Source organism: Bufo bufo, chromosome 1 (genome assembly GCF_905171765.1).
Source record: "Bufo bufo chromosome 1, aBufBuf1.1, whole genome shotgun sequence".
NCBI classification, from domain to species: Eukaryota; Metazoa; Chordata; class Amphibia; order Anura; family Bufonidae; genus Bufo; species Bufo bufo.
The window spans coordinates 47471739-47493132 of record NC_053389.1 but is presented as its reverse complement, the minus strand read 5'-3'; the positions used below and the strand labels follow the sequence as shown (position 1 = coordinate 47493132).

Genomic DNA, 21394 nt, shown 5'->3' with positions numbered 1-21394 from the left:
GGCCTGAAAAGACACGGCGGGCAAATGGCCTGAAAAGACAGGGCGGGCAAATGGCCTGGAGAGAGATGAGGTGAATGGCCCATCGAGACGGAGGAAGAAAGGTCCGTCAAGATAGATGAGGAATGGCCTGGGGAGACAAGGGGTGACATGCTGTCATACAAGACCATAGGAACTGTGAAATTCAGGCTGCAGTCTGCACCTGTAACTCACCTGTAAGTCGGAGGCTTTTGTGGAGAAGGCAGGGAGGCGACAAACCATAGTTGGAGACCAGAATGGAATTTTCATTTTTTTCTCCTCCTCGGGACACAGCCAACCCGGAAGGTTTTCCTCTCCTGGGAACAGGTAAGAAGAATCAATTAGAGGAGAATATAAAATGATGTGCATATTACACCCTGCTGTGACCAACCCTAACCAATATGGTCGTCACATGACAACTACGCATTTCTCATCTGCCTTTTCTATTGCGCTGCGGTTACGGGAGAACTTGTCAGCCAATGACAGCTGTCACTTAGGTTAGGACCTGGCGGCTGCGACGTGCTCTGCGGTTGACCTGCTTAAGAGGCCTCTGCATACTACAACGCCTGCGCAGAGAAGTCCTGACCGTGTACATCAGGCTCAGCAGAAGCATAATGCGATTCCTCCATCTCCAGGGGAAAAATTCGGAGACGTTTGTTAATGAACTGCTTTGTCGAGTCATTTCTCCTTAAAAAGAAAAAAAATAAAATTTGCAAATCCAGACTGACGAAAACCATCCAAAAGATGTAAGAAGTAAAGTAGTAAAATAAGAAAAGTAAAGTAAGAAAAGAAGTAAAAATAACCTGGTCAGGTAGAGGGAAGAGCGGAGGAAGGTGACGTAGGTGCAATTAACCCGCTGAGCGCCTGAACGGAGGTGGGTGCCTCTATGTGCAGTTACCAATCAAGCAGAAAAAAAGTAATTTCTTCCCATTAGAGCTGAATGGTCTTTTTAACGAGTTACACTTCTCTTCCCTCAGGCTTTGAAGATAAAAAAAAAAAAAAAAAAGAAGGCGTTTAGACCATGAAACGCAATCATCTGACGCTGAGACATCGGGGGCATTAAAGAAGTGCGTTTTCCAGGATGATTTAAAACAAATTTCCTGCCATTTCGCTTCTCAGCGGCGGCTGCGAGAGCCAAGAAGAAGATAACGATGAGACGTACGGGGCCGAATTCTTCTAAAAAGCCCTGATGAGGCAGGGGAGCGAGGAGCGCAGGAGAGGGCCCATTCAGAACGCTGACGCGTTTCTCTATAGGCCGCTCGTTATTGTGGATGTGCACGCTGGCTAAACGCTAAAATACTTTCACAGTTGAAAACCTCTTTGTCCCTGCAATTTTCAAGAGAAGCCTCCGACTCCTCTCTCCTTTCTGAAGGGTCTTTTGAAGAGAGAGAACAAGCCACCTACTTGAGATTATGACGGCAAAATAAAGAAAGAGAAAAAAAATATATATGATTACTTTCCCAGGAGCCCTCGGGGCAAGTTATTTAAAGGGGAGATCTTGCTCGGAAGATGTCCTGAACTGCCCCCAGCGACCGAGATTGCAGCAAGGAATGCCATTCGCAAACAGTCACTAGCTTCAACCCAGAGGCCTCTAAAACCCTAGAACAGGTATAATGGATGGTTTCTTAAAGGGGTGACGCCATGACTGATGTAAAAAAAAAAAAAAACGGACATCATATAGTACATGACAATCTCTTTCTAATAAAGCTAGAACCGGCCCTGTACCTCACATGGGTCCAGAGATTTCCACATTCATTATTCCCATTGCTCCGCTACATTGTTTTCATCTGGGAAGCTCAGGGGGTGCGTCCTTTCTGCTGCAGCTCTGTCCCTATCGCAGCTCAGTGGGTGTGCCCTTTCTGCTGCAGCTCTGTCCCTATCGCAGCTCAGTGGGTGTGTCCTTTCTGCTGCAGCTCTGTCCCTATCGCAGCTCAGTGGGTGTGTCCTTTCTGCTGCAGCTCTGTCCCTGTAACTGCCACAGCTTCTAACAGAACATAGGGCTGGTGACAATTATAAGCTGAGCACGTTCGACCAGCTCAGCGAGATGGACAAAAATATAAGGGAAAGAGCAAACAGCAGGTGGCGCCATACAGATACATTTTATTGAATAGCTCACTAGCTATACTACATTTTTAATGACATGCAATTACAAAAGTATTCAGATCCGGGTGCTGGTTGGAAAAACATTGAATATGTTTCGTGATGCAACCCCTTTAAAGGTAGAGGAGCGCCATTACATTGTCACCTAGCATTGTGTTAGACAGCAGGCTCTGATTTTGGTATTGCCAAATGCCAATACTAGGGGCTCAGTACTGGACAGCGCTTCCCTCAAAGCTTTCCAGTAGCACTACACCCCCAGATGCAACCAGAGGGGGACAAGTTGTGTAGTGGTGTCATTGTACGAGCTTCCCCCGAAGTCTAGATAGAGGGTGCAGGTGATGGTCAAAGCGATAGATTTTTATTTTATTTTGTTTATTTATTTATTAATTTTTTTTATAAAAAGGTCTTCCCTTCACAATCTATTCCCTTTACCGACCCATAGGCTTGCATGCGCTCTTCTGGTTGGTCACTTAATGCATTTACAGCTTTAATGAACATCCTACAAGAAAGAAATATCCTACAATTTTAAAACCAGCACCTGGATCTGAATATTTTTGCAATTGCATGTGGTCAAAAATTTAGTATATCCACTGACTTATTTAATAAAACGTATCTTTATAGCGCCACCTGCTGTTTGTTCGTTTCCATATTTTAGTTTCAGTTCTATCCTTTAACTGCCACCAGCCCATCTACTGTTAGAAGCTGAGACAGTTCGAGGGAGAGAGCTGCAGCAGAAAGGACACAACCCCTGTGCTGGGATAGGGAGAGAGCTGCAGCAGAAAGGACACAACCCCTGTGCTGGGATAGGGAGAGAGCTGCAGCAGAAAGGACACAACCCCTGTGCTGGGATAGGGAGAGAGCTGCAGCAGAAAGGACACAACCCCTGTGCTGGGATAGGGAGAGAGCTGCAGCAGAAAGGACACAACCCCTGTGCTGGGATAGGGAGAGAGCTGCAGCAGAAAGGACACAACCCCTGTGCTGGGATAGGGAGAGAGCTGCAGCAGAAAGGACACAACCCCTGTGCTGGGATAGGGAGAGAGCTGCAGCAGAAAGGACACAACCCCTGTGCTGGGATAGGGAGAGAGCTGCAGCAAAAAGGACACAACCCCTGTGCTGGGATAGGGAGAAAGCTGCAGCAGAAATGACACAACCCCTGTGCTGGGACAGGGAGAGAGCTGCAGCAGAAAGGACACAACCCCTGTGCTGGGATAGGGAGAGAGCTGCAGCAGAAAGGACACACATCCTGAGCTGTGATAGGGTAAGAACTAGGACAGAGCAATTGGAGCAATGAATGGATCTATGTGAGGTACAAGGCTAGTTGTAGCTTTTGTTTCTCTGTTATTCCTCCTGGAAATTTAGGAATAATTTGACAACTGGTTGTTACCAGTCGGGGGTTCATCACTATTCTGTCTGGCAGAGTCCAATCAGTGCGGACTGTGTAGGGACACACCCCTTTGACAAGGAGAATAGTAACAACCAGCTGTTAATTTATTAATTGGTTTCTAGGAGGAATAACAGAGGAACAGCACACTGCAGAGCTCTAAGAAAATGCTGCAGAATTGGAATACACATAATTACACAAAGAGACATCTCAGGAGAGGTGACAGCTCCTCGTTAACCATCTGCATGGTAGTCAGTTCCACTTACTGAGAGCGATTTTGGCCAAGTGCAATCGGTTCACCCAGGAAATCTTGCTCAAGGGATTAGGGGTGAGAAAAAGCGCCATGATACTCATTGGACGGCCAGACCTGAAGAGTAGAGGAGAAAAATGGAGAAGGATCAGACGGCATCAACCATAAGATATATACGAAGCCTTGAGACGAAATGTTGGGATGAGAAGTTTCACTAACGTCTCTGCACTGTAAGGCTCAGTTCACACCTGAGCGTTTTACAGCGCGTTCCTACGCGCTGTAAAACGCTCAACAAGGAGAAACCAATGCTTCCCTATGGGAATGGTTCTCACCTGGGCGTTTTACAGCGCGTACGATCGCGCTGTAAAACGCCCGACGCTCACACAAGTACAGGAGCGTTTTTTTGGGCGCTTGTCGCGCGTTCCCGTACATAGACTTTCGGGAACGCGCGACACTGTGTGTACACTTGTCTCTGTATGCGCGCTTGTAAACGCCCGTACAATCGCGCATACAGAGCGCTCCTTTCAGAACGCTCAGGTGTGAACTGAGCCTAAGAAAAATGCATTCAATGAAAGCAAAGAGTGAAGAATGGAATGTATGGGCCATTACTATACAGGAGAAGAAGAAGAATGAAAAAAAGAGTGGACAGCGCCACCTAGTGCCACAGACCATGATACGTTGTAGATATGGGTGTGTGGAATAATAATGATAAACTAGGAGGTGAGACTGCAACCGTTGAATACACTGGCAGCAAAGAAAACCCCCAAATAGTCACATTGTATAGGCATCCTTTAAGTGACCTCATTTGACATGCTTTTGCTAGCAGTATAATTGGCCTGCAGTACTCCTACTCTCCTATAGGTGGATCTACAAGTGATCGTCCCACTTAGTAAACCAACCAAATCAGCATCCTCATCAGCAACCCATGTAGCCTCCATCACTTGCCCCAGACTCACTTGTCAGATTTTCTTGGCATTTGGAGCTGGAGACGCAGATGACATTTATTAGCCGACTGAATCTCCTCTTCTTTCAGCCGGATGAGTCTCTGTAAACCTAAACACCAATCCTGAGCCACCGTCATGTTCAGATTCTAGAAGAGGGGGAGAGGGTGACGCCGTCAGATGCAGAGTGCTAAAATATAGGGAATCTGCCTATGTGAGGGGTCAGGGACATAAAACACTGCTTAATACTGGCTATAGGGAGAAAATGTCCACCACAAGCTAAGGGTGGAATGGTAGTAGCATTATATCTAGGGAATACGTTGGACTTTTTCACCCAGTGCCAGAAAAAGAGCAAATGCCAGTGGTTTCTCAGTAATAAAGCTACTACTAACTACTATAGCTGACTAATATAATACTGCTCCTATGTACAAGAATATAACTACTATAATACTGCTCCTATGTACAAGAATATAACTACTATAATACTGCTCCTATGTACAAGAATATAAGTACTATAATACTGCTCCTATGTACAAGAATATAACTACTATAATACTGCTCCTATGTACAAGAATATAACTACTATAATACTGCCTCCTATGTACAAGAATATAACTACTATAATACTGCCTCCTATGTACAAGAATATAACTACTATAATACTGCCTCCTATGTACAAGAATATAACTGCTATAATACTACCTCCTATGTACAAGAATATCACTACTATAATACTGCTCCTATGTACAAGAATATAGCTACTATAATACTGCCTCCTATGTACAAGAATATAGCTACTATAATACTGCCTCCTATGTACAAGAATATAACTACTATAATACTGCTCCTATGTACAAGAATATAACTACTATAATACTGCCTCCTATGTACAAGAATATAGCTACTATAATACTGCTCCTATGTACAAGAATATAACTACTATAATACTGCTATTATGTACAAGAATATAACTGCTATAATACTGCCTCCTATGTACAAGAATATAACTGCTATAATACTGCCTCCTATGTACAAGAATATCACTACTATAATACTGCCTCCTATGTACAAGAATATAACTACTATAATACTGCCTCCTATGTACAAGAATATCACTACTATAATACTGCTCCTATGTACAAGAATATAACTACTATAATACTGATCCTATGTACAAGAATATAACTACTATAATACTGCTCCTATGTACAAGAATATAACTACTATAATACTGCTCTTATGTACAAGACTATAACTACTATAATACTGCTCCTATGTACAAGAATATAACTACTATAATACTGCTCCTATGTACAAGAATATAACTACTATAATACTGCTCCTATGTACAGGAATATAACTACTATAATACTGCTCCTATGTACAAGAATATAACTACTATAATACTGCTCCTATGTACAAGATTATAACTACTATAATACTGCTCCTATGTACAAGAATATAACTACTATAATACTGCTCCTATGTATAAGAATATAACTACTATAATACTGCTCCTGTGTACAAGAATATAACTACTATAATACTGCCTCCTATGTACAAGAATATAACTACTATAATACTGCTCCTGTGTACAAGAATATAACTACTATAATACTGCTCCTATGTACAAGAATATAACTACTATAATACTGCTCCTATGTACAAGAATATAACTACTATAAAAGTGCTTCTTATGTACAAGAATATAACTACTATAATACTGATTCCTATGTACAAGAATATAACTACTATAATACTGCTCCTATGTACAGGAATATAACTGCTATAATACTGATTCCTATGTACAAGAATATAACTACTATAATACTGCCTCCTATGTGCAAGAATATCACTACTATAATACTGCTCCTATGTACAAGAATATAACTACTATAATACTGCTACTATGTACAAGAATATAACTGCTGTAATTCAAGTGGTATTATTCACTTGAGACTGTGCTGCAGTTCCCTGTGTAGCGGACTGGTTTGGAGCACCATTGTGCAGTGTAGGAGCTCTTAATCAGTGTTGCGTTCTCTTTGTTCTCGGGATCGGTTTGGGTTCCAGAGATCGGTCATCCGCCAATCACAAAGTGATGAGATCTCCTGGCTACATGCCATCACTTTATAAGATGAGAACTCCCCTTTAAGAGCAGATGAGAGGGGAATAGACTGAGTGGGGTAAAGCACCACACGTTTCAGTATGCCCCAATAACACCGTTGTTCTGGTCCCGGTCTCACCTGATAGGAGCCGTGCAGGGTGCTGATGAGCTGCGTGATGTGCTCCACCACGTCCAGGTCTTTCTTAATGTCCTGCAGTTCCTGGTAGAGGCGCGGGGAGCCCAGAGACACTTTATCTAGGAGGGGGAACAGGATTACAACCTTGCCTTGTCATACACAGGCTCCCCTCAGATTCACAGAACTCACTTTGTCCTGCAGAGGGCGACTGCTTCTTGCTGACGGACTGCTGCCCCCCGGTGGCTTCTTTTTCATATGCATTTCCTTCCTGTCCAAATTCCGCCACTTGGAGCTGGGTTAACGGCGTGTTCCACTTTAGCACATAGCGAGGCCCGAGAGGAACAAGGTTCCCAATATCCGGCTGTCCCCTGGTAGAGAGAAAGGCCCTGAGAAATTAGGAATGATTTGGACCCTAATACGGCACCCGACACAAATCGGGCCCCCAATTGCAGCCAGGCCCCCGGACACACTCACTTGAAGTTGATGTTGGCGCATACTAGGACGTCATTGAGCAGGAATAGCTTGCGCTCCTTGGATTTCAGCAGCTGCCCCTTCTCACCGTACACCATCTCGGTGAGAGTCTCACACAGGAGGAGCTGGTGCTGATCTGAGCTCAGACTCTGCAAGACAAACAGTCACCTGAGTCCACAGCAGCACAGAGGAAAGGACGCCACAAAGTAAAAATAAAATCCCCCTGGGAATAGGAGTCCTCGAGAAATCATATTTATGAAGGCCACTGAGATTAAAAGTTCACAGGGCATGATCTGGCAGCAGAGCTGAATAGCAGCCTGAGTCGTTAGCTATGGCACACAGCAACTGATTTAAAGGGTAACTGTCATATTTTCATAAAAATATAAAAATCTATTTTAGCATATGTTACTGCTGCAGCACCATTACCATAAAGCGATCTTTAGTTTCTTCCCATACCACTGTTTTCCTTGAGTTTATCCCTTAGTAACAGCTGTTTAAACATTTACAATATGAGGACCTTCTCAAGATGGCTTCCCAGTTCTGAGGCCAAAACTGCTTTCCCTCACTTCCCATACACACTTGTTGTACCCAGCAGCTCCCTGCCAGCCAATCAGATTGGATTACTGAGAGACACGCCTCCTCACTCTGAAGCCTAATGCAGGCATGCAGTGTGAAGGACCGCCCCTCTGTCTTCCCGTCTTCTTAGCCACAGACAGACAAGCCATAGCAACTGTCTTTTAAGGGAGCAGTGGAAAGGGACAGAGGACATTAATGAAAGCTGTTATTATAAGGTAATTACAGATCTTTTGACAATCATTGACAGACTCACTCAGGTATACATGCCTAGCTCTAATAAACTAGCAAATAAAAAAAAAAATCTGACAGTTACCCTTTGAGTATTTTACAGCTATCTCCTCTTTATTAATCGACGGTATATCCTCTTCAAGAAGTCCCTATGATGTCCCCGGGGGAAGAGACAACACCAAAAACAGGAAAAATTAGACCTGCATATCGACAGAGACCTGGACAAGGGTGAGACGGGGCCTAGTGCAGCTGCAAGCTCCCCGCTACTTTCTCAATCCTCCACTCCATCCCGCTCTCCGAAGTCGGGAACAGGAGCAGAATCCCCTGCATCTCCACTTAACCCCGGGAAGCATAAGCGGACAGACAAAAGGTTCTCCCCGAACGACTGCGCACCATGCGGCCTCCCCGGAGGGCTCGCCGCCATCTTTCTCACCGACTCAGAGCCCTGAAAAAGAGAGGCCTAAAATGCACACCGCTGCACAACTGCACAACAGCTCCACACAACAAACAGGCGAGCCTAACAGTAATGCTACTTTGCTGGATAACTTTTCCACCTCAGAACAACCGGCCTCCAGCACACTCCTTAAGGAGATGTTCGTTGCGTTCAGCCAATCTATTCATAAAGACATTGCCTCGCTACTGTCCCCCGTACAAGCGTCAATTTCCGGGAAGCTTCCCATTAGCACAAGTAACACCCATCCAACTAACTGAACTGGACCTCCCTCCACCTGGAAGAACAAGGGCATAAGCTATAGATCTCAGTTGCTATCAGACAACCGCCTGAAACCATTTGACACCCTGCAAACGGAGCTCAGTATGCCAAGGACAGACAGATTGGGCATTTATTGGATCATAAGAACCCATACCAGGTGACAGCATACATTTGAATTCTGGTCTAAACCTCACTACGAGACTAGTAAGCAAAAGTTGAGGCCTTTTTACATGATATTGGGTGAAAAAAAACAAAAAAAACACCCAGTTATTGAGCTGGGATAGAGAACTAGAAATAACGATACCAGCGGAAAAATGGACCGTTTCCACATTCATGTGCGCCACATATTACGAGTAGTGTTGAGCGAACTTCTGTTTTAAGTTCGGCGTCTAAAGTTCGGTTAGCGGAGAATCCCGATGTGGATTCCGAATTCTGCTGTGGTCCGTGGTAGCGGAATCAATAATGGCCAATTATTGATTCCGCTACCACGGACCACAACGGAATTCGGAATCCATATCGGGATTCTCCGCTAACCGGAAGCCGAACTTAAAACAGAAGTTCGCTCAACACTAATCACGAGGCTGCAATCAAAACATGTCTTCGCTGGTACTACACACCAGATAGGCTTAGCCATATGTACCCAAACACAGCCTCGCTATGTTGGCACAACTGCGGAGGAAGAGGAACATTGCTGCATACTTTGTGGTCATGCCCGAAAGTAAACCCACTGTGGTCTATCTCGCCTCTAGATTTAGCGGGCTACACATTGAGAAATCAGTTTTAGGGGCGCTCTTCTTTATGGGGGGGGGGGGGGGGGGGGAATACAAGATATACCAGCACCTTACAGAACCCCCATAGCCCACCTGTTTCTTGCTACAAAATTATAATCCATTACCAAATACCGGAAAAGTACAACTATCCCCTCAATGGCTGAAATTCCCAACAGGGTACACGCCACCTGCATGTTTGAAAAGTTAGTAGCTCACAGAAATCACTGCCATCATATATATGTGAAGCAATGGGAAAGATGGCGTAGGTTTTCCCCTCTAGGGTCTGGCACTCGAACCGCAGCTTACCCTCAAATCGGATGCTCAGATTCACCTAGATAGAGCAGAACAGAAGTTCCCCAAACTTATCCCTACCCCTTTTCTTTTCTTTTTTTTTTCCTTTGTATTTTGACTAGTGTTGCATTCCTACACGTTTTTAATTCTTTATGTTGAACTTTTCCCGTTTATTTATTCTACAATGCTATCTAATGACATGCACCTATTGTAATATTCTAGCCTAGATACGATTTCGTACTAGCTTACTAGTACCGTAGATGACAAGCTCCACCTACTTGACGACGCTAGTGCGTTTCATTACTGTATGACACAACAAAACTGTTTGTTACTGTTTATACTGTCAAAAACTAATAAAAAAAAGATTAACATGAGATTAAAAGTTCACCTGTCAGCAAGATCAACCCTACCAAACCAGCCACAATGCCTGTGGTTTTAAAGTGGTTTTAAAGATATGCAATTTAGGGCTTAAGTGCACTGAGGGACAGCCCTAGTCACTTGGTGCAACTTAAGTCCTCTGCTTACCTGGACACTCCCCCGCCACCTGATCCTGTCAATCAAGTGCAAGTGGGAGTGATGGTGTTCTCCTCACGGGAATCAGGTTCACCAGGGCCTACGGTCCCAGGATGGAGGTAATGATACGAACAGGAAGGACCCCCCCCCCATTTTTGGGCTTGCACACCCCCCCCGCGTCTCACCTTGTACAGGGTGCTGCGGTCATTTATACTCTTGCACAGCTGCTGGATCTCGGCCACTTGGTCTGCAAGTCGTTTCTGCTCGTTGAGCTTCTCCGCCAGGGTTTCCAGTTCTGTGAGCGCCAGCTGAAGGGACAGGCGGTCCGGGTGACCCCGCGGTGTGTTCTTTAACATGTCCTGCAGCACATGGCCATCAGTGACAGATCGGGGAGGGGGGTGGGGGTAAGGGAGCTGGGGAAATGGGGACAACCAGCTTACCTGCAAAAGTAGAATGAACTGAGGAAAGCGCTGGATGGGTTTCACCATCAGCCCGTAGAGGGTCACCCTGTCCAGACTGGCCGCCTGCTTCTTCTATAAGAGACAGACATGGGGGTCAGTCTACAGTACTGGAAACTTGGGCTTCTCCGGGCATTGGGAAACTACAACTCCCAGCATCTCCTGGCCATAAGACCTTGAGATTACAGAAATGAGGGCAGCTCTCACCTTCAGGAACTCCAGGAAGGCCGGCTTGGTGAGACAGGCCTTCTTGATTAGAGTCATGGCGTTGGTGAAGTTGTTGACGTAGTCGCTGTAGACATCGAGCACCATGGACTTGGAGAACTGGAAGAGGAAGGAAGGTGAGAAACAAGACGAGGAGCAGAGAACAGACAGGAGAGCGACTGAGAGACGGCAAGAGAAGAGACGAACCAGGAACCGTTCTAAGAGAAGGTCCGGGTGACTAACCAATTCAACAGTCCGGAAAATCTGCCGATTGTGGAAACTGAACTGCTGTATCTAAGCCTATCACTGTCCGCTGCATTGATGTATCTAAACCTATCACGTGTGATACTGCCTGCTAAGCTGCTGAATCTAAGCTTATGTGTGATACTGTCTGCTGAGCTGCTGTATCTAAGCTTATGTGCGATACTGTCTGCTGAGCTGCTGTAACTAAGCCTGTCATGTATGATACTGTCTGCTGCTGTATCTAAGCCTATCATGTGTTATACTGTCTTCTCACCCATTGTATCTAAGCCTCTAATGTGTGATACTGTCCACCACACTGATGTATCTAAACCTATCATGTGTGATACCATCTGCTGAGCTGCTGTAAGCCTATCACTGTCGGCTGCATTGATGTATCTAAACTTATTATGTGTGATACTGTCTGCTGAACTGATGTATCTAAGCTTATGTGTGATACTGTCTGCTGAGCTGTTGTATCTAAGCCTATCATGTGTGATAGATACTGTCTGATGAGGTGATCTATCTAAGTCTATTATGTGTAGTCCTGTCTGCTGAGCTGCTGTATCTAATCCTATCATGTGTGATACTGTCTGCTGAGCTGCTGTATCTAATCCTATCATGTGTGATACTATCCGAGGTGGTGCTGTATCTAAGCTCATGTGGCACGCTCTCTTGGAGCACCCCCCCCTTGCCACTCACGGAGGCCACGAACAGGTCCCCGATCTTCTCCGAGGAGTCCCATTCTGCGACGCGGGAGGACAGCGCGATCTGGAAGACGGAATGGCAGTGCAGGATCTCCTTCACCCGGGAGAAGACCAGCTGACACTTCCGGGCGCTCAGCAGTTTGGGCTCCATCTCCAGCAGGGGGTTGCGGTAATCCTGGAAGATGAGGAGGATGATGAGAGTAGTCCATGGAGCAGGACACCCTGGCCCACACTCTGGATCACTCCTCCTGTAACTGCTGACTGCAGACATTTTCACTTCTGCTATTACGCCACATGTCATATAATGCTCCACACCGACTCACCCCCCTCCCCGTATCCCGTCATATAAGTCTTCAAGTCGTCCTGGTCTCCTACACGGGTGACTACTGCCGACTACAGTCCCCAGAGGGGTCACCACCCAGCTTCCCACAGCCCCTGATCAGGACAGACGTCTAGTCTTCCGTCATCTAAGGTCTTTCTCTTTTACTTCTCAAGAGTGTCAGTCTTCACTGTGGATATGGCATTCTATTCGCAGCACCAGAAAGTCCAGGATGAACACATTCCTGAGCGAACATGTGGCGCCAGGACTCACCTGTAAAACACGCTGCAAGGACTCCACGTAACTCCGCTCGCTCTGCATGATGGAGGACAGGATGTGACGCCGCAGGACCTGGAAGATGCACAATGCTGCGTCACCTGCGTCTAGCACAGAGCCCGGCACGACCACCATGATATCGCTCTTACCTGCTGGGCACTGAGCCCCTCTGGCATCGGCCCCAGCTCTGATGGCGGGGCGGTCATGTCCAGCTCCAGACCGCTCACCTCCATGAACCCCATCTCCTCCTCCTCGGAGTCTCCTGCAAGAAGAAAAATGGCGTGAAGGAGCAGGAGGAGGTCGAGGGGAGCGGAGGAGTTGGGCGAGGGGGGCGGTTACCCGAGGAGGTGCTCTCGTCTGTACTGAGGTCGCTCTCTGACAGGTGCTTTTTAGGAAGCGACTTCCGGAACCACCTGCTGGGTCTGACCATCCCCCGGCCCAGGCCGAGCCTCAGGGCCATGCTACTGGTGTGGGACTCGGCGTACATGGCCGGGCGTGAGGGCTTCACTGATTGAGGACCAGGGGAGGGAGAGCAGGAGGTGGCGTCCCGGGTGCTGACACTGGAGCTTTCCACCATGACTCATGTATCACTTCCCTCTTCAGAATACAATGTGCCGCCATCTCAAGGGGCCCCACCCTGCTTCCCTGGACTTATTAGAGATATCCTATAATACTTTACCCATCTTTTACACTCCAGTCACATCCAGAGCTGCACTCCGCAAGCGCCATAGGGCTCTGCATTCTAGAAGACGTAGGATTCTATGGATTTTACAGTGATACAGAGAACTTCCTCCCCAGAATTTTGCAACATTCGTTTTGTAGAAGCAGCTTCAACACAATCATATACAAGCTTATACCAACGGTATTGCGAATGCAGCTCTGGATGTAACTACAGTAGAGCACGTGACAGCAGCATTGGGAATGCAGCTCTGAATTCAACTGGAGTATACGATATGTAACAGCAGATTTGTGAGTGAAGCTTTGGATGTGATTGGACAATAGGAAATATAACAGCAGTATTGCAAATGCAGCTCTGGATGTGACAGCAGCATTGTGAATGCAGCTCCGAATGCAACTGGAGTGTACCATGTCTAACAGCAGCATTGGGAATGCAGCTCTGAATGCAACTAGAGTGTACCATGTCTAACAGCAGCATTGGGAATGCAGCTCTGAATGCAACTAGAGTGTACGATATGTAACAGCAGATTTGTGAGTGAAGCTTTGGATGTGATTGGACAATAGGAAATATAACAGCAGTATTGCAAATGCAGCTCTGGATGTGACAGCAGCATTGTGAATGCAGCTCCGAATGCAACTGGAGTGTACCATGTCTAACAGCAGCATTGGGAATGCAGCTCTGGATGTGACTGGAGTATAACACATGACATAAAGCATAGGTTATGTGCAGTTGCTCAGCTTTATATAGAGATTTAAGCTGTGAAACTGCAATACAAGTAGAGCTGAGTTTAAAACCTCCTCGTACCAGTTGTCTCTTTGCGCTGTAGGAAGGTGACTTTGCGCATGACGGCGATCCGCGTCTTCTCCAGTCCGTCCTTAGTGCCGCTACGAGCTGCTCTCATCAACTGCGTCATCTGCAGGACAGAAAATACTCCATCTGCATGCTGGCAGTGATCTATCACTGTGACAGGACGAGTCGGGGGTGATGTACGATAACAGGACACAATACACACGTATGATCACAGGAACATGACACGGTACATTAATATATGTGACTCTGGGGGGGGCAGCGCATATGCTGTGAGGGGGGACGCGTCTCTCCCAGGTCCGCTATTAACGTTACAGCCTATCAGTGATGGATCATTAAATCATTAAATTAGGTTTCACTTGTCAGATATAATAAAGAGCTGCGAGCGGAGCCGCGGCCGCCCAGCGCTGAGCCAACACTACACAATACACAGGATGCAGAAGGCACGGCGCTCCACCATGCACCCCAATATCCGAGCTCCCTCCCCCACAGTGTTGTTAGTAGCAGGCATTAAAAACACATTTTCCACCTAAATGTTAATCCTCCGTCCTCTGCTGAAAGTGGAGCTATATTCTTTTTGGACATTTCTTTGTTATATCCGTTTTTTGGGAAAGCTGGGTGACAACCAATATGGCCGCCACTACAGCTCCCACAAGGGTCCTCACCCAGATTTCCTACACTCTTGACTGAGAAATCCTAGATATACAGCGGCATATCCCTCACCCCTGTATCACTGCAGATTGATGGAAAGCTGGACAACAACCCCCATGGGAGCCGTCATGGCGGTCATATCGATGGTCACCCAGAATTTATAACAACGACATAGAGTTTTATGGTCACTGTTTATGGGGGCATTTCAGATCATACAGACAGGACAGGGCGTAGTAAGCAAGTCCAAGCAATACATCGCACTGTAGACCAGGGACGAAGAGTGGATGAGACCATAAGATGCCCAGGTTATACCAGCATGGTCCATATATCGCTATATACAAGTAGATGTATAACTTATACCAGCTGTACATATATAATTATATACAGGAGATACCCAGGTTATACCAGCATGGTCCATATCACTATATACAAGAAGATGTATAACTTATACCAGCTGTACATATATAATTATATACAGGAGATGCCCAGGTTATACCAGCATGGTCCATATCACTATATATAAGAAGATGTATAACTTATACCAGCTGTACATATATAATTATATACAGGAGATGCCCAGGTTATACCAGCATGGTCCATATCACTATATACAAGAAGATGTATAACTTATACCAGCTGTACATATATAATTATATACAGGAGATGCCCAGGTTATACCAGCATGGTCCATATTACTATATACAAGAAGATGTATAAGTTATACCAGCTGTACATATATAATTATATACAGGAGATGCCCAGGTTATACCAGCATGGTCCATATCACTATATACAAGAAGATGTATAACTTATACCAGCTGTACATATATAATTATATACAGGAGATGCCCAGGTTATACCAGCATGGTCCATATCACTATATGCAAGAAGATGTATAACTTATACCAGCTGTACATATATAATTATATACAGGAGATGCCCAGGTTATACCAGCACGGTCCATATCACTATATACAAGAAGATGTATAACTTATACCAGCTGTACATATATAATTATATACAGGAGATGCCCAGGTTATACCAGCATGGTCCATATCACTATATACAAGAAGATGTATAACTTATACCAGCTGTACATATATAATCATATACAGGAGATGCCCAGGTTATACCAGCATGGTCCATATCACTATATACAAGAAGATGTATAACCTATACCAGTTGTACATATATAGTTATATACAGGAGATGCCCAGGTTATACCAGCATGCTCCATATCACTATATACAAGAAGATGTATAACTTATACCAGCTGTACATATATAATCATATACAGGAGATGCCCAGGTTATACCAGCATGGTCCATATCACTATATACAAGAGAATATATAACTTATACCAGCTGTACCTATATAATTATATACAGGAGATGCCCAGGTTATACCAGCATGGTCCATACCACTATATACAAGAAGATGTATAACTTATACCAGCTGTACATCTATAATTATATACAGGAGATACCCAGGTTATACCAGCATGGTCCATATCACTATATACAAGAGGATGTATAACTTATACCAGCTGTACATATATAATCATATACAGGAGATGCCCAGGTTATACCAGCATGGTCCATATCACTATATACAAGAAGATGTATAACTTATACCAGCTGTACATATATAATTATATACAGGCGATACCCAGGTTATACCAGCATGGTCCATATCACTATATACAAGAAGATGTATAACTTATACCAGCTGTACATCTATAATTATATACAGGAGATGCCCAGGTTATACCAGCATGGTCCATATCACTATATACAAGAGGATGTATAACTTATACCAGCTGTACATATATAATCATATACAGGAGATGCCCAGGTTATACCAGCATGGTCCATATCACTATATACAAGAAGATGTATAACTTATACCAGCTGTACATATATAATTATATACAGGCGATACCCAGGTTATACCAGCATGGTCCATATCACTATATACAAGAAGATGTATAACTTATACCAGCTGTACATATATAATCATATACAGGAGATGCCCAGGTTATACCAGCATGGTCCATATCACTATATACAAGAAGATGTATAACTTATACCAGCTGTACATATATAATTATATACAGGAGATACCCAGGCTATACCAGCATGGTCCATATCAATATATACAAGAAGATGTATAACTTATACCAGCTGTACATATATAATTATATACAGGAGATACCCAGGTTATACCAGCATGGTCCATATCACTATATACAAGAAGATGTATAACTTATACCAGCTGTACATATATAGTTATATACAGGAGATACCCAGGTTATACCAGCATGGTCCATATCACTATATACAAGAAGATGTATAACTTATACCAGCTGTACATATATAATTATATACAGGAGATACCCAGGTTATACCAGCATGGTCCATATCACTATATACAAGAAGATGTATAACTTATACCAGCTGTACATATATAATTATATACAGGAGATGCCCAGGTTATACCAGCATGCTCCATATCACTATATACAAGAAGATGTATAACTTATACCAGCTGTACATATATAATTATATACAGGAGATGCCCAGGTTATACCAGCATGGTCCACATCACTATATGCAAGAAGATGTATAACTTATACCAGCTGTACATATATAATTATATACCGGAGATGCCCAGGTTATACCAGCATGGTCCATATCACTATATACAAGAAGATGTATAACTTATACCAGCTGTACATATATAGTTATATACAGGAGATACCCAGGTTATACCAGCATGGTCCATATCACTATATACAAGAAGATGTATAACTTATACCAGCTGTACATATATAATTATATACAGGAGATACCCAGGTTATACCAGCATGGTCCATATCACTATATACAAGAAGATGTATAACTTATACCAGCTGTACATATATAATTATATACAGGAGATACCCAGGTTATACCAGCATGGTCCATATCACTATATACAAGAAGATGTATAACTTATACCAGCTGTACATATATATAATTATATACAGGAGATGCCCAGGCTATACCAGCATGGTCTATATCACTATATACAAGAAGGTGTATAACTTATACCAGCTGTACATATATAATTATATACAGGAGATGCCCAGGTTATACCAGCATGCTCCATATCACTATATACAAGAAGATGTATAACTTATACCAGCTGTACATATATAATTATATACAGGAGATGCCCAGGTTATACCAGCATGGTCCACATCACTATATGCAAGAAGATGTATAACTTATACCAGCTGTACATATATAATTATATACCGGAGATGCCCAGGTTATACCAGCATGGTCCATATCACTATATACAAGAAGATGTATAACTTATACCAGCTGTACATATATAGTTATATACAGGAGATACCCAGGTTATACCAGCAGGTTGACCTGTATTTTTGGGGTTCCGCTGGCAGAGTAATGGGTTGGATGAAACATATGAAGCCTCTTTTAGCAGAATGGAGGATGGAGATTGTACCTTGCTGTCGTATCTGTGTTTCAGTTCTCGGACGTCTCTTTTCCTGACCCTAAGAGCCAGGAGGTCTCTCTTAGTCTGGCTATACCTCTCCTTTAGTCTATTAAGATCTGGTGAAAGCTGCAGACGGAAAGCAAGACAAGCAGGAAGACAGGGAAAGAGAGAGAGAGTGCAGCGTAAGCCGAGCGGTGAGCACAGAGCAGCAGCAGCAACACCCCGCAGTTAGTAAAGAGTTAACCCCAGTGCTACACAGTAACGACATGCACACACCCAACTTACCGGCAACATGTAACATGTAAAGAACACAGAACATATAAAGTTATACAAAAAACAAGGACACCCTAATATATGCTTCCCCGTAGTTCAGGGGCAGTAAGAGAAGGGGCCCTTGGGAGATGGGAACCAGGGGCCAAAATCAGTCGCTCACAATAGTTGGGATGGAGTCTTGTCCTAAAAGTTCTGGCCTGTAGTACCCAGGATCAGCCTGTAGGTGGTGTTACATAACGACGAGGTATGAAGCAACCAAACCAGTCCTCAAGGAACCCCAATATCTCATGTCTTAAAGGGGTTGTCCTATGACAGTGATGGCTAACCTCCAGCACTCCAGGTGTGGTGAAACTACAACTCCCAGCATGCTCCATTTATTTCTATAGAGTTCTGAGAACAGCTAAGCCAGTGTACATCTTGGGAGTTGCAGTTTTACCACAGCTGGGTTGCCGGCGGTTAGCCATCACAGTCCCATGAAAACCATAGGAATAAGTGTTTGATCATCGGGGTCTGACCACTGGGGCCCCCTGCTGATAACCAGAATGGGGGCCCGTTCTCCCCATTTAGAGTCGGTCACGCATTTGCTCTATTCAGCTTATCGGGCTGGCAGAGATGGCCGAGAGCATGTACTCGCGGGCCCCCGTTCTCAAGATCGGCGGGGGCCCCAGTGGTCAGCAACTTAACCACTGTAAATAAGTTGTCTTAATGGGAGTCTTACAGCTGCTTTCACACGAGAGTATTATGGGTGCCCATATTATAGCTAAGAGCCCCGACCCAACCATAGGTCTAATGAACCATGCCTCTCAAACTATCCCAGATCCATGGGGACAGTCGAGAATTTCGGCCTCAGTCCCATGGTCCCTGGTTGGCTGAAGCCTCTTCCAACGCGTGCCTTCAGCTCCACCGTTTCCCTGGCTGACAGTTTTTTGGTGCAGTCGAGTTGTAGGAATTGAGTACCGCACACTATTATTATGCACTGGTGCCAGCAAGGACTTGACCGGTCTTGACTGGTTCATTACCTGGCAGTGTCTGGGATTATGTGCATGAGCGCCATCTTCAGGTACAGGTGTGCATGTGCCATCCCCAGGGAGTAAAGCGCATGTACAGCAGTGAAAAGCAGGTCTGTCATACAGCACCACCTGATAATGTCAGGCAGAGAAGTAAGTATGACTATCTGCCACTAGGGGGCGCCCACGTTCTGTACTCACACACAGAGCCAAGGAATGTCCATGGGTCATAGCTGTAATAATGTGATAACTCAGTCAAAGGTTCCTGCAAATCTGAGGCCATCACCTGAGCCAAATGGAGGAATCTGGATTACAATCAGACTCCAACCTAACACCAAGAGCGGACACAGACAGGAGAGGGCCCCTGTGCAAGACCAGCAAAGGGGCCCCTTGCTCTCAAACCGCTCACTATAGAGCCCCTCAATGGATCTCTAGCCATGCACAGATCTCTGAAAATTAAATTCAGTCCATTATATACAGGCATCAGATAGCAGCTTTTAAGGTGACAGTGGACCCCCCTACCTCCTGGGCCCCTGTGCACATATGGTATGTCCACACCTGCCTGACACCCAGGGAAAATGTCATTCAGCACCTGAGACACTTAATGCACCCTGGTCTGTCATGGTCAGAGCAACAGGTGAAACCTGACCCCTGCTGGTGGTTCCCTGAACTGCAGCCATTTAATTTCCTAGGCAAGGCAATGCCACTCCACCACCTGCTGGTGGTTACCGGAACTGCAGCCTTAACATATCCTATGCAAGGCAAGGATGCAAAGGGCAATTAAAGGACAATGAGTGAGCATGCTGAGGGTAACAGCTCTCCATTAATTATAAATGACACCTCCACATGCCCAAGCACTATGTGCATCCCTCCTGTGCCAACTCCAGCAGCCAACCTTTAAGATACAGCTTCATGCGGCGAATAGTAGGAGGTACTTACTCCAGGGAAAGGATTATGTGCAGACATCAGCAGCACAAATCTAGCCCTTGTTAAAATGTTTGTTACAATGTTTCAGTGCATGCAAGATAAAATGTATCAGTCTTGAGTCCAGGATTGTCTAGAATGAATACCATTGGAGCAAACCCTCAGCTGTGGGAAGGATCAGAAATACTGTGTTTTTCAACCGCTGGATGTCGGTAGGAATGTTTTCCGTCACTCAGGTCACAGCAAGCAGAGGTCTCGAAAGAGGAGAGGATGAGACTCTCCATTAGAATAGTGCATTATATGGGGCGGAAAACCCCCACTTCTGCCCAGGGATGTATGGAGGCTGGCTGCATTACCGTATATAGGATAGATGCCGTTCTGAACATGGGGGAGGCACTGGGTCTGGTTACTGTCAACCTCATGATGTTGACCGTACGATTACAGTCAAAGAAGGAGGTGACGACATTACACAGCACGGTCTACTGCGAACGCGCCCTACTACAGTGGATTGTCCTTGGCTTTGTCCTGAGCACAGACCCCTTTAAATTAGGGCATCTACAAAATCCCTACATGAGGGGTTAAACCACAGTAGACCATGTAGTACACGGCACCTGCATTCTCTGAATGGAGAGAAGAATAGGGGTCTTAGTGATGTGCTGCCTGCGCTTACAACTTCTCTACGGACAGATGAACAGCAATTTATTAGGGGATTGCTTACTAGGCAATTGCCTAATATAAGGGTCCATTCACACGTCCGTAGTGTGTTTTGCGGATCCGCAAAACACAGACACCGGCAATGTGCGATCCGCATTTTGCGGACCGCACATTGCCGGCACTAATAGAATATGCCTATTCTTGTC

General features: G+C 44.9%; 1 protein-coding gene across 6 annotated transcripts in view; it reads right to left on the bottom strand.

The window, feature by feature from the left end:
* Positions 1 to 21394, bottom strand: part of ARHGEF10L (Rho guanine nucleotide exchange factor 10 like) — a 103937-nt gene that overhangs the window by 14127 nt on the left and 68416 nt on the right. For 4 of the 6 annotated variants that reach the window (XM_040423028.1, XM_040423045.1, XM_040423036.1 and 1 more), the window contains 13 exons: positions 14176 to 14284; positions 12842 to 12954; positions 12690 to 12767; positions 12093 to 12272; positions 11154 to 11270; positions 10929 to 11021; positions 10674 to 10847; positions 7402 to 7547; positions 7117 to 7295; positions 6931 to 7046; positions 4703 to 4836; positions 3763 to 3863; positions 211 to 332 (listed from right to left, as the gene is read on the bottom strand). In XM_040423028.1, coding sequence (XP_040278962.1) covers positions 211 to 332; positions 3763 to 3863; positions 4703 to 4836; positions 6931 to 7046; positions 7117 to 7295; positions 7402 to 7547; positions 10674 to 10847; positions 10929 to 11021; positions 11154 to 11270; positions 12093 to 12272; positions 12690 to 12767; positions 12842 to 12954; positions 14176 to 14284 — 1662 coding nt within the window. Of the gene's footprint in view, positions 1 to 210; positions 333 to 3762; positions 3864 to 4702; positions 4837 to 6930; positions 7047 to 7116; positions 7296 to 7401; positions 7548 to 10673; positions 10848 to 10928; positions 11022 to 11153; positions 11271 to 12092; positions 12273 to 12689; positions 12768 to 12841; positions 12955 to 13031; positions 13297 to 14175; positions 14285 to 18339; positions 18457 to 21394 lie in introns of those variants that run through there. The other 2 variants (XM_040423074.1, XM_040423056.1) reach the window with 2 other exon arrangements.